This window comes from Pelophylax lessonae (assembly GCF_965119305.1).
Source record: "Pelophylax lessonae genome assembly, chromosome: 2".
Lineage (NCBI taxonomy): Eukaryota > Metazoa > Chordata > Amphibia > Anura > Ranidae > Pelophylax > Pelophylax lessonae.
The window spans coordinates 194,455,558-194,470,409 of NC_138769.1; the positions used below are offsets into that span (position 1 = coordinate 194,455,558).

General features: G+C 39.6%; 1 protein-coding gene across 2 annotated transcripts in view; it reads left to right on the forward strand.

Annotated features, from left to right (window-relative positions):
* The window catches only part of STS (steroid sulfatase), a 396,147-nt gene that overhangs the window by 238,714 nt on the left and 142,581 nt on the right, over window positions 1-14,852 (forward strand). For both annotated transcript variants that reach the window (XM_082247742.1, XM_082247743.1), the window contains 2 exons: window positions 1,327-1,464; window positions 5,851-6,010. In XM_082247742.1, the coding sequence (XP_082103868.1) occupies window positions 1,327-1,464; window positions 5,851-6,010 (298 nt within the window). The remainder of the gene's footprint in view (window positions 1-1,326; window positions 1,465-5,850; window positions 6,011-14,852) is intronic.

A 14,852-nucleotide genomic window follows, 5' to 3' on the forward strand; every position in this document is an offset into this window, starting at 1 on the left:
ATTTCTATTACAATGGATGATTACATTCCTTGTAATAGGAATAAAAGTGATCAATTTTTTTTTTTTTTAAATGGACAGAGTAAAATTAAAAGGTAAAATAAATAAAAAAAATATATATTTTAAAGCTCCTGGTCCCTCTGAGCTCTTGCGCAGAATCAAATACATACGCAAATTGCACCCACGTATGTAAACGGTGTTCAAACCACACATGTGAGGTACCGCTGCGATCATTAAAGCAAGAGCAAGAAATAGCTCTAGACTTCCTCTGTAACTCTAAACAGGTAACGTGTAGAAATGTTTAAAGCGTTGCCTATGGAGATTTTTAAGTACCAATGTTTGTCGCAATTCCACGAGCCTGCGCAATTTTGAAGCATGACATGTTGGGTATCTATTTACTCAACGTAATATTATCTTTCACAGTATAGAAAAAAATTGGGCTAACTTTACTGTTTTTCTATTTTTTCATTCACAAAAGTGTATTTTTTCCCAAACAATTGTGTTAGTAACACCGCTGCTTAAATATGGTGTGGGATAAAGTATTGCAACGATCTCCATTTCATTCTCTAGGGTCTCTGTTAAAAAAAAAAAAAATATTTAATGTTCGGGGGTTCTAAGTAATTTTCTAGACAAAAAATCTAGATTTTTACTTGTAAACAACAAGTGTCAGAAATAGGCTTGGTCCTCAAATAGGTAAAATCCAAAATGCTGAATTCAACCTCACCTTAAATCACTGCAAATGGTTTACTTTCTTCTTTCTCTAGCTGCTTTTCTAACCAGCTTTTAAGTGGATTTGCATAAGTTCATCTTAATTCTTAATTGTGACATCAGGCAATTGTTCAAGCACAATAAGCATATAATAAAGCATAGTTGACTTTTGGAGTACTGAGACTGACTACAGTATTTTACAGTATATACTGACAACAACAAATATCGTTTATACATATGCAAATTGAAATTTGATTAGACATTCCCTATAATAAATAATAGTAACTGTAATACAAATGTAAACACACTTCCAATAAAAATAGATGAATCTAAAGCACTGTTCAGTTTTCACTAAGCTAGAAGAAACCAGACTGCACATACCATCAGTTGGCTGTGCAAAGCGCTATAAGCCTTGGCAACCAATCAGATTTAATCTTTTCTGTCATTTGAGTACATTTTTATAGTAAGTTAAAATTTGTTTGCCATGGTTAACTGCAGTTTGCGCATATTAATTGCAGTTTGTAATTAAATGTGCCCAAGTGTGAGAGCACTACATAGTCAAGGTTTGTTGGGAGTAATCAAATAATTCCTAATCTAATGATTATTTAATTTATTTGACAGGCAAGGTTATTGAAGAACTGAAAAGAAACCAACTTGAGGAGAATACATTGGTATATTTTACATCTGATAATGGAGGACATGTAGAGGAGATTTCCTCTACTGGGGAAGTTCATGGAGGATGGAATGGAATCTACAAAGGTAATGCTTTTTATAAATATGCAAACTGATCAGTAATCCTAAATTGATTTAACACAAGGAAAATCATGCGCCATAAATTATAATAATTGGCTTACAATTGTCTTTACCAGTCCTATATAAAATAATTACTCTAATAGAGAAACAGGATATTAATAAGTAGCTAAAGTCTAGGCCAAAACTCTGCTTAAATAGCAGAGCTTTTTTATCTGCTAAAGGTTTTTTGTTTCCATCCAGCTAGCCCTTATGTGTGTGTGATAGCGTTGGATGGAATAAAATTAAATTTGATTCCAATGGATTTACCATAAAGCAATTGTTCCTTCAAAGAAGCAGATTTATGGTTGAAATATAGTATTGGTGGACCCTATTGTGCTCCTGGCTGCTACCTCTCTGATAGAAAAATAAGGGTAGGGAAGTGCTCCCTAGATGGTAAATTCCAGTGTTTGGGTATTTACTCAAAAAATGTAACTAGTTACTAGTTACTTCTGTAAATTTTAACGGGATTACTTTACTAGTTACTGCATTCGAAAAGTAACTTCACTACTTATTACTTTACTTTCCTCTTTCTTAATTGACTGTGTAGAAGAAGATACATGACACTCTTTCTGCATAGAGTTTATTGTATAAACACAGGCTTTGGGAAACATGAGAACAAAACCTGAAAAAACAGAATGAAACATAAAGTGCAACAAAAAGTCATAAACTTCATCCCTCTCTATTCTTCGAAATAACGATTGTATCGCACGGCTTGGGTAACGCAGGAAAGCGCGTTCCTATAGCCTAGTAAAGTAGTGTAGTTACCTCCTATAGCCTAGTAAAGTAGTGTAGTTACCAATATTAGTATTGTAACTAGTTACATTACTTCGTTACCAAAAAAAAGTAATGTAGTTACTGTAATCAGTTACTTTGTAACTAGTTACCCCCAACACTGGTAAATTATTTGATGTGTACTGAGAACCGCCTAGTACAAAAGTTCATCTCACTTGAAGGACTCTTTTAAATATTTAATGGTTAAAGTAAAACTATGTGTAAAACTTTTTTTGTTTTTCCATTTTGGATAGAGCAAAGCAGAGTTATAACCCTTGTCGTTTTTTTTTTTTTTCCCCATCTGTGTCCCATTGCGGAGATTTCACTTCACTTCCTGTCCCATAGACAAATAGGAAGTGGTAGAAGATCCCTGCAAATTAAGGGAATTTAATGGGGACCCCCAGGTCACCAGAACTAGAGTTCCCATTAGAGAATGTCCCTTCTATTACTCTAGTGGGGACAACCCACAATTTTTTATTTTTTTTATTTCACTTTCAATAATGGAAAACAGGACAAATACAGGGTGAATCTCCCTAATAGGGTCCACAGGCAGAAATAAAAACCTAACAGGGGTTTTAATCCCTCTCCAAAACTGAAAAAAAGTTTTGCCTAAAGTTCTACTTTAAGAACATCAAATACAACCAACATGCTTGAGGGATAAAAGGGCTCCCCCTACTTCAGGGCTTGAGCAATCAATGTTAATAAAGTCATGATAGAATGCACTGGAGGACCTGTGTTGAAGCCCAATGAAGACTAATGTCTCCTAAAGGCAGCCAGCTGAGCTCTGTGATTTCCATAAACCTCACAGAGAGCAAATCTACAATGGTGAACTGACTTTTCTTTATTGCAGCAAATCAATGCAACTAGGTCACTTCCCTGCTCCTGACTGTGAGTGGAAAGTGATGGAACAGTAGCAGACTGATGAACTGATTCTTCTGTTTTCTGTTCTTATTAGCATATTGCATATGAGACCCTGTGCACACTGAGTGCTGTTGTACAAGCGATGACATATACTGGTATCAAAAAAGATTTTCGTACTTATGCTAGTAGAAGATGTACATACATTCAACATTTTCTATTCAATACATAACTGAAATATTTCTATAGTTGCCTGGTATTTAGCTTTTTTTTTTTTTTTTGCAAAGGTACTTTACACCCATTTCCATAAAGCCTAAATATGTAATTTACCAATTTACCACTGCTTCACTATGTTGTGCTAATTGACAGAAAAACCTTTTTTTTTTTTTTTTTCTGTGCAAATCTCTGCAGCTATTACCAGGCTGAAGAGGAGGAGAGGTTATGGATAGGTCTCATTTTTTTTATTGTTACATATGTACTTGATGATTACATCCATGGAGATTACACAAACACAAAATGTCACTGCATTAGTATTTTCGCTTTGCATTAGCTTTATAAATAATAATTGGAAATTGAGAAGTATGTTCAGACAGTTTTTTTTTTTTTTTCTTATTTCTTCGGTATGTGTTATTATGCCCTCTGGGCTATCTTTCAACTAAAATATAATTTTCATGCTATGTATGTAGACAGCGGAATAGCATTTAATTCAGCATATGAAGGTTTTATTATTTAAAGTGTTGGTCAAAGCAACGATGACGTTACAAATGTAGTTATCCATGGCAACCAATAAAAAGTCACTTGCTCTTTTGACTATAGTTAACTACAATTTGATTAGTTGCTATAGTTACTTTACTTTTTAGACTGGTTCACATAATATGAATAAGACGATTTATTTTTGTGAACTTTAGGTTATATTGCAGATCTATTTGTATGTTTAACCACTTATAGCTCTGGAAGGTTTTACCGCCTTAATGACCAGGCCATTTTTTTACGATACGGCACTGCGTTGCTTTAACTGACAATTGCGTGGTCGTGCGACACTGTACTTAAATACAATTAATGTATTTTTTCCCCCACAAATAGAGCTTTCTTTTGGTGGTGTTTGATCACCTCTGCATTTTTTTTTTTGTAAACAAAAAAAGAACCACAATTTTGAAAAAGTAAAAAAACACAATATTTTTTACTTTCTGCTATAAAACATTCCCAATATAAAAAATGTAAAAAATATTTTTTTTCCCTAAGTGTATATTAATTGGTTTGCGCAAAATTTATAGCATCTACAAACTATGGGATACATTTATGGACTTTTTATTTGTTTTTAGTAGTAATGAGTGATTTTTAGCGGAACTGCGACATTGTGGTGGACAAATCTGAAACTAAGTGACACTTTCTGGGGACCAATGACACCAATTGGTCCCCATTGCTAAAAAAAAAAAAAAAATGTACTGTTACTGTATAAATGACACTGGCAGGGAAGGGGTTAACACTAGGGGCAATCAAGGGGTTAATTGTGCTCCTAGTGTGTGCTTTCTTAGTAAAAAATGATGCAAAGCACCTATCTCCTGCACTCTGAGAGGTGATCTTCTAACCACATCAAGCCACACTCATGTGGCTACCAGAGACCTTCTACTTGGCTTCTCTTGGATGCTTCAGCCTTGCAGCCCCTTTCAAGACCAGGGTTGTCTGGGACCACTATAATTGAAAAACAAACACAAGGGTGCACCGGACTAGTGCATTATCCTCCACAAAGGTTTTATTGACTAAAAGGTATAAAAATACTTGGTACATGCATATCAAATTAGTATGTTGCTGTCAGCATCAGAAACTTAAAATGTACCGTCCTCTAAAGCTTGAAAAGGCTTACGCGTTTTCAAGGCTTAGCCTCTTCCTCAGAGCCTGCTTTCTAACTGTAGGGGGAGTGGATGTACTAGAGGAAAAGAGAGATCTGTGTTTCAGCTTAGCTGAAACAAAAGATCTCTCTTTTCCTCTCTTACAGAACAGTGGTCTGCCCGGTTTACATAGGCAGACCGCTGTCCTGTCATTCCGCCGAATGATCGGCAGGTCCTGGCGGCTATCGCACCCGCTGGACCCGCTAATCCATTCCCGCTTCCGGGCACGCTTCCCAGAAGACCTGTGTACAAAATTACATAGATGTGCCTGATTTTGCGCAGCCGGGCTGCCCTGCCACAGTATATATGCGGCAGGCGGTCCAGAAGTGGTTAAATAAAGTATGCTCAGCTGAAATTGGATATGTTTTTTTTTTTTTTGCATCCCAGTTTTGCTGATCTCCAGCTTCTATGTATCAACTTCCTGTCCACATAGACTGGCTCTAGTGTGGGCTGCACATCGTTAGTCTGGATTAGCTTTCTGATAGTGACAACAGTGGATCCTGCCTGCACAATAGAGTTGATTTACTAAAACTGGAGAGTGCAAAGTTTTAGTAAATCCACTCCAATGTCTGCTGGCATGGCTGTTTTTGAAGTTACTTTCAGATGTGTGCGTTTCATGGTGACAGTTCTAGTGCACAGCTGAAAGACAGTTGTCACACCATAACAGGAACTAAACCATTCTGAACTAAATAAATATTTAAAATAATTGAAAACAGCTTTCAAAAATACAATAACATGTTGTTTTATAAAATTTTAGCAAGCTTACATAGGATGTATTCATTAGTTTTAGTTCTACTTCATGTGTAATGTAATACAATTTATAAATATGTTCAAGGAGGGAAAGCTACATGCTGGGAAGGTGGAATACGTGTCCCTGGACTTATTCAATGGCCCGGAGTTATAGAAGCTGGAACTGTTATTGATGAACTAACAAGCAACATGGATATTTTCCCTACGATTGTTAAACTTTCTGGATCAATTGTTCCTCAAGACAGGTATTTTTTATCATTTATGTGCAGACTTCCCTAGATATTCATAATATTCTCTCTTTGAACTGTCTCTGTTTTGGGTCTGAAACAACAAAAAAATTGGATGGAAGTGTAATTTTTAAAGTGATCTCCTATAACTAACAGACATATGTAATGAGAAAAAAGCAATGTGAAGTAACCCTTAGCAATAAGAATTTTTTTTTCAATGTAATACGGGGATATGATTGATTGCTAAGGTTTACTCGACTTTGCTACATAATGAATTCCTCTGCCACTTGACATGCAGGAGTGCTATCTCCTGCATATTTGTGAGCATGAGAAAATAGTTAGGAAGGATGCCTTGAAAGAGAAGAAGGAAACTATGCCACAATGCATTGCCCCCTGAACACCAGGAAAAAGGGTCAATAAAATGGGTCTTGCTTTGGCTTGTATGGGTTGTAGTATGGGAGTTGGTATCAGCAGCAGTAATTGTCACCCCAGCATTGGTGTGAGTGGCCACAATAAAACCCTTATTCTGTGGTGATGTGTGTTAGTAGTCTTTCACTTCCAGCATTGGTGGGCAATTCAGGCTGTAATAGGAACCCCCTAGCACCGGTGTTTAGTTACAGGCTTAGACTGTAATAGGAACCCTAGCACTGGTGGTGAGTGACTTGTTTAGGCTGTAATGATATCCCCCAAGCATTGCTGGTCAGTAACAGGCTTAAGTAGCACCCCCACACTGGTGGTCAGTGGCAAGCTTAGGTTGTAATAAGAAACTTCTCCAGCATTGGTGGTCAGTGGTAGGTTTAGGCAGTAATAAGAGCCCCCTCTATCATCAGTAGTCAGTGGTAGGTTGTAATAAGACCTCCTCCCATCATTTGTAGTCATTGGTAGGCTTAGACTTTAAAAATAACCCCCACCATTTGTGGTCAGTGGTTAGCTTACTTGATAACAAGCTGCTGTCTCAACCCAATGGCTGGGATTGTACTGTACTGTCAGAATCTGTCAGGCAGAGATCATTCTGATTTATTTTAATACTGGATTGCAGCACCTAGCACATCGCTTGTATTCTGTGTGTCATCGGCAGTGGTGGAACACAGTGTGGACTGCTCCCCCTTCCCCCCAGGTACCCCACTGTTCTATTACTCTACAGAACAACAATTTTGATGGAGGAATAAGCCACCATACAACAGGGAAAATGTGTGGTAAAACAGGAATATTGGCAAAAAATGTTGGCGCAAGCTTTTTATTTTTACCAAAAATGAACCTGAGAATAAATTTGCAGTCATTGCCTAACCATTACACCTAAAGATGGCTCTTTAACAGATGGGCTCTCTACTTCAATGAATTTCCAGAAAGTATAGCTCAATAGTACGATACATTCAGCAGTGAAGCTTTATTTAAATTGCAGAGCATTTCCAACAAAGGTATAAATCAATTAGTTATTTAAAAGTTGTTTAAATCTGGGAGCAACTTTTGTAACTTTGTAATCTATGTCTTCCTCTCAGCCAAGTGGTAAAAGAAAGCCAAGTACTTTAAAATGACCTGCTTTACCCTCCCGTTTTAAAGTTAAGTTAATTTGTAGTTGAATTAGTTCATCAAAGTGCATTAGAGCATTTTCTTAGCATTCTAAATGTTAAGTTGCTATCAACAGCAGGGTCACTTTTAATTTTGTACTGGAGCGTTGGAGCACCGTCTGACAGACTGTTACATTTGCCCAAGTGCATTGAAGAGGCACTCTAAAGCTTATGATTTATTGAATGCTTTTAGGAAACGTAACATAAAGGAAAAGCAAGCACATTATTCAGGTTCTTTTTTCCATTTTTTCAAATACCTTTAGACATTATGCAGATAAATTCAAATCTTGTTACTTTATGTGATTTTGTTCATAATGTCACAGTTTTTTTTTCCAGCTAAAATATAAAATTCATCACCATGCATAAGATTTAATATTGCATCAAAAGTTAGAGTGCCTTTCGGTCATACTACAGTGCAACTAAACATAGTCCACAGCAATAACAGAAGCTCTGCAGTCAATCTTGTACATGTAAATTAATCAAGAACTAGTGCCAGTAGAAAAGTGTACATAATATTAAATTATGCGTATTTGCAATTGAAATGTTCAGAATTATACTGTGAACTACAAACTTACTTGAGCTAAATCCATTGCAGTTGGGTACTTGGTGTTAATTTTACCAGTTTGCCGATGGGCTAGGTTTAGGGCTGGCCCTACCATGGGTCCCCCTGGGTCCATTGGACCCAGGCAGCACTTGGAGGGGGCGGCAAATTGACTCCCAAGATTTTTTTTTTCAGCAGTTTTGTAACGGCGCGTTACAGGAGGCCAATCCCCATCTATTACTGCCGCCCGTAGTGCAAACTGATGAGTATGAAGAGGCAGAGCGTCTCCTATGGGGAAGGTCCTTGCGTGATCGTGCTGTGTGTAATGACATCAGACATCAGCGCACTCCATCTCACGCAGGGCAGGCTCGATCGTCTAGGACGGTGGCCGCAGCAGACACATGAGTGACAGGGGGACTGAGGACAGACAGTGGGTGTTTGGTGGACTGGTCCGGTGGTGAGGTATGGAGAAGATAACAGTATATATAATATTTTCTAATTTTTTTTATATAAAAAAAATGGATGTGGGGGCCATTTTTTTTTTTTTGGGGGGGGTTGGTTTGGGGCAGCATTTTAATCTTTGACCTGGGCAGCACAATGTCTTGGGCCAGCCCTGGGTAGGTTTAATGGTGAATTGTTTTGTACTTTTTCTAATGGTCAGTTGCTGATAGGAACTTGAAGGAGAGCTTTAAGTCACATATAGACTTACTCCTTGATAAAGGACAAACAATTTATGGGTAGCAATAGAATTGTAGTCCATGTGCAATACTGAGAAAGCAAGATGCTAAAATGTGTTTCCACAAGATATAGTAAAAGTGATAGACAATATCTCATTGTACTTGAGAAGAGGTTCCAGTTTTATTGAGCCAGTATGGTGGTAAAGTGGCAGTCACTGGCAACATAGTAGAATCTTGATTAACGCAGAATTTTATTGCATTACATCAGCACAAGGTTCCTTGGTAGGGCATACACATACAAGTAGTGTTAGTGACTTTCTTAAAACTTAGATACATAAAACAGGGGCATCTGTTTGCCAGTTTGAGCACACATTGGTTATACTAAACCAAGGTCTGCAGTGGGGTCTATGCTAATAAAGAGGAACTAAATTCTGGAAGCTGTGTCCAAAAAGGCAAGCAGATAGAAAAGGGCTAGTCTCCAACATTGCCCATGGTCTCCCTTCAGCTGATATTTTCCCAGTTACCAACTTATCATGCTTTATTCTGAATTTTGTCTCTGCGTGCAGTTAGCCACCCTGGTAGAGGCATGGCCCATTTCAGTGTCATGACACAGTTTTGAAATCACCAAATCTCACTCCAAATCTTCCGAGCCCAGCAGCTAGAAGTAGCAGTGCCTTAGATTTCACACTGCAGTTATAGAGCTATGAGTCTGTGGGGGTGCTTAGAGTTCATAAGCACCATCACATACCAGGAGACACTGCTATATTTTTTATAGACATTCCAGGCAAAGGGTAGATTTTCAGAGTACTTCTTAGGCACAAAAATTTTTAATTTTTTTCCTATAACTAAACAACCTTTTGAGTTCATTTCTGCCTTATGCTGGTCACACACGGTAATTTTGAGAACATTTCAATTCAATTTCAGCTAGGCTAGAAAGTGAGTATAATCTTTTCAATTGGGACACAAACAACAATAAACACCTGACAGAGGTTTTAATCCTTCTCCATGCAATACAGACAATTTGGTTAGTGTTTCAATTTCAAGTGTGTATTAGATCTTTTTATAACTAGCTTTAAAATCTCTTTTCTTTGCTTTGCTCCATTTTGGATCTGTTACATACACTATTTTAACAACTTGCCTTCTGGGCACTTTCACCCCCTTCCTGCCCAGGCCAATTTTCAGCTTTCAGCTTTGGATGACAATTGTCATGCAACACTGCCCCCAAACAAATTTTTTATCTATTTTGAGGCTTTCTTCAGGCGGTATTTTATTGTCACTTGGTTTTTTTATTGTTTGATCAACAAACATAAAAAGACTGAAAATTTTGAAAAAAAGGTTTCTTAGTTTCTGTTATAAAATGTTGTAAATGTCTGAAGGACACAGCTATCACAGATCACTGCCAATGTGCGCCACAGGGGGGTATTGATCCTGCCAGGGATCTTGCAAACTGATAACTTCCTGGACATTCTTCTTCTAATGACTCTTATCAGTTAGCATTGTTCTCAGATCTCTGAGTGAACTACAGGATATCAACATTGCTCCTCTACAGGCGCAGTATGTTGTGTGGGCATTGTCACCCTAGAATAGGAAGTGTGTTACTGGCAGAGTCGCAGGGTGAATATAAATTTATATATATACTGTATATATATATATATATATATATATAATATGCAGCTACCATATTTAAGTACTAATATGCTGCAATATATTACATTTATGTTCTTGGATTTAGATAAACTTCAACTTTTGCAAGTATCTTGGCCCATATCTCACAATTTTTGTTTGTAAATTCTTTGAATACCTCTGTCCCTTAATTAGCTGAATTCAACTATGCCTGCTGTTCTTGTACATAATGCCCATTTCTCTTGAGAGATAAGGTAAGAATTAGGAGAGAAGTAATTACTTGAAGTGCCTAATTATATTTGTTTGTTAACTTTTATTGTGATAAGATTCAGCCACAGATAAGCTTAAATAGTGTGTAGCACACATTGTATGTACGTAAAATGACTGTGTTTAAAGTAGAGCTTAAGTTAAATTTGAGTCAATGTGAAATTACATTTTCTGGCACAAAAGGGGCATGGTGCATGCTTAAATCCTAAACATGAAAACAATTCAGGGATGAGAGTAGGACGACAATGTTCATGAAGGATGGTACATGTTTTACAATGTATTGTGAGCATAAGGGGATGTTTCCCTTTCGGGAAAGCTCATGTATCAAGAAAGGTATTTTATATGTCTTGAAATTCTTAAATCTGGCCATAGATGGTTTGAATCTTGCCTTGTTCAGCAGGGTCCTGCCGAGATTTGAAAAATGTATGGGCAGGCTGATTGTACCCAAGTCGTTATATCATTCGACTAAGGTGCAACCAGCATTTCAGATTTTTCATACATATATTGCATTGCAATAATCACTGTGTGTTTCTCTCCGCTGGGAGAATACAATAGCTCCACGGGAGGGATTCCCCCATCAAAATGGACTGTGTTGATGGGAGAATTTAGCGACTTTTTTTTTTTTCAACCATGGCTAGCTTTAATCTAAACCATATATAAGAGGCACATGTTAATGCAGCTCTATAATAAATAATACATAATTAGGTTTTATTTAATGCAAGTAGTACCAGTACCTAAAATGATATAGTTTATACAGTAGATCTTGGGGAGGGAAAAGCAGTCCAAAGAATCAATAAGGTATTCTGCAGTACAAGGGGCATGCAGATAGGTAGACAGAGCAAAGTGACAATCTAGTCATAGGGTAGGGATAGACAGCAGACCCGAAGTGAAAGTGAAACTGCAGCAAAAGCGAAGGGAGGATAAGTCATTCATATTATGGCTTTTGTGTGTCCCTACTGGGGAAATTCATCCACTACTTTTGCACTGATGACAATTGTGTCTGTGGGAATTCCACAATTTTAAAACTGTCCCAGGGACAGAAGTTAGAGAAAAATCTGTCAGTGGGAACAGCTGTTTCAGTCGGAAGTGTCTTAGTGGAGATTTTATCTTGCTTTGGCAAGATTTCTTTTTACTTCCTGTTGTGTCTCTGGGACAGGAAGTGATGGTAAAAAAAGGAAATTGTCCAGGGTCTTAACTTTTCTAAACTCCAACCAAAAAAATTAAAGGCTTTACACACACTATATTGAGGGGCCAACTAGAAATTTACATTTTCCTTCCCTGAGCACTCCTCTTCAACCATGGCAACTGCAAATCAAACTGAGGCAAAGATGGCAATAGAGGATAGGAAGGTTTGGTTCCACTTTAAATAGGCTGAGGTTAACTGTAAAAAGTTACATTTTCTCAAAACCTATAAGTGCTCTTTGGTTGACATCAGTGTTTTTAATCACAATTTATCTGCTTATATCTTGCTTTGATCATCCTGTAAATAATTTTGCAGAGAAATGCCTCTCTCTTCTCTAGGAAAATTCTGATGTCTGAAGGGATATTGATAGACTCAGCCAAGTCCTCAAGATTGTGTTCTACAGATTTTTGAAATATGTTGAGTGGTTTACACCCAGTTTAGATGGGATAAAAATCTAGTTTAACATTTGAAGGGGCTGCTAGACAATCTGGATGCTTGATTTTGTCATCAATGCAGATGCTTGGGGCGCATGCGCGGCTTCCGGACATGGTGGACATGTAAGTGCTGAGCTCCGAGCCCCTGCTGGCTCTCTGCGCATTGCTTCTCTCTGCTCCACACGCATCGGGGGTAAGCTGTACCACATCCCGATCCCCCAAGGCACCCCATGGGTAAAATTGGCCAACAAAAGTGTATTCAGCGCCTCCAGGGCCGCGCTCACAGGCCGCCATGGATCACTTCCTCACTAGGCCGCAATCCCTGGCCTCGCCTACACAGCCGGACCCGTTCTCCTCCACGGACCCTACGCTGGGGATTGAGAATGCTGGCGACCCCCCCTTCCTTGGGCACTCCTGCATTGTCGAGTCAACCCCTATTGCCCACTCAAACCGTGTTAACCCCTGCCATTCTAGATGATAAGCTGCAGGCTCTGCTACATCTGATGTAGCAGAGCCTGCAGCTTATCATCTAGAATGGCAGGGGTTAACACGGTTTGAGTGGGCAATATAGCAGCTGAGGTGGGCAAGCTATCTCAGGAGCTTAGGGGGGAAATTGCACAAATCGGGGAGCGCACAGTTACCCTGGAGACTAAGCTCGATGATTTAGTACAATATGTGCAGGTACTGGAGGAAGAGAACTCTACTTTAAAACACTCAGTATCACAACTCCAGCTGCAGCAGGAGGATTTGGAGAATAGTGAGAGGCGCCAAAATCTCAGTTTTCGGGGTATTCCAGAAACTGTTGGAGATAACAATCTTCGCTCTCTTTTACTAGACCTTTTCAATACCCTGGCCCCCAATATAGTAGATATTGACTGGCGATTGGACCGGGCACACAGAACCCTGAGCCAGACCCGGGGATGTGATTGTTCACTTTCACTATTATGACAGCAAGGAGGCTCTGACTCTGGCCACCCGCAATAAGTCCCAAGTGGAATATAAAGGTGCCAAGATTCAGATATTCAATGATCTATCACCTATTACTCTCAGCAAGCGGAGGAATCTGCGATCGGTGACCTCTCACCTGCAAAGCCATCACATCCCAGAGTACTGGGGATTCCCATTCCGTCTTATAGTCGCCAAAGACGGTACCCAACATAGCCTGCATGACCTTCATGAAGGTGAAGCCTTTATCAAGGCATTGGGCCTCCCCCCTCTTCCCGAAGAAGAGCTGATCCCACAACAACCCCTGGGGCGGGTTGCTCCAGCCACGCCAAGCAGTTTGTGGACCCCTGCAAAAGGTCAGCCTCGGAAGCCTATTACCACTCCCCAGCGCTCCCGTTTTCCTAGACCTCCTACCTGAAGTGTTTTAGTTGACTTTGGAGAATTTTCTGCCTTCTCTCCCTCCCTCTACCTGGGCCTGTTGCATTTGTGGCCCAATACTGGGCTTCTTGCTGCCCTGGACTGGGTGGCTATTACCCCTCCCATGGGGTGAGGATGTTAGTTTTTCCCATGACATTTTGGAACAATGGATTTTCCTTTTTCTGCCATTAATGTGCTTGTTTTTTTTTTATGTTAGTGCAGCCTTTTTTCCACCTGTGTCGGCTGGTCCCGTTCGTACCGGAGTTCACCTGCTGGAGGCACCCGTGTCGACCTACCTTGACCGAGGCTTTGGCGTCAGCTTCCTGAGGTGCTGTTGCCTCTCAGGCTTTTCTTTTGGATGGATTTGTTTCACCTTTTTGGTAGTTTTTTTTCCTGTTTCTTGTTTTTTTTCTTTTCTTTTTTCAATACTGGACCTTTTTTGTTTATGGTCCAGTTCTGTGTATCTGCTCTTATGGGTTGGTGCCTCTGTGCCCGGTCTTTCAACTTGTCACAGACTGCATCGGGGGATGATTGTTTTCATATTCATATTTGTTCTGTACTGTTTACTTGCATATTTACCTTGTTCAACGCTTGTGTCCCCTGCTCAACCTCTTTACGACCATGGCTCTAAGATTCCTCTCGTATAACGTGGTAAACTCGGATATATTCCCCATTACGTGGTCAGAACACGCACCTATTGTACTAGATGAATCCCTGACTTCCTCTTCCCCTAAAACCTGTCAATGGAGCCTTAATGATCGTCTCCTTCAGTCCCAGATGGTCCGGGATTGACTGGCTGAGGGCCTGACGGAGTTCTTTGCCCTGAACAAGGGTTCGGTGGAAGATGCCTCCACACTGTGGGAGGCCCACAAGGCCTTCTTTCAGGGCACTTGCATTGCTGAGGGCTCCCGGCTGAAGAATGAGGCTGGCAGCCTCAGGAGTTCTTTACTGGCTGATTTGCGGTCGGCGGAGGCTCGGCTTGTGGGTGCCCCCGCGGTGTTGGGTCTCCGGAGGGTTGTTTCCCTCCGGGAGCACATTAAGGTGCTTGAACTGTCTAAAAAAGCTAAATCCCTGATGTGGGCCAAATAAAAATGTTATGAATTTTCTAATAAGCCCCATAGGATGCTAGTGAATAAGCTATGCCCGTGCCCCTTCTATTCGATTCCGGACCTATTAATGTAACCTGATGGTACCCCAAACCATTG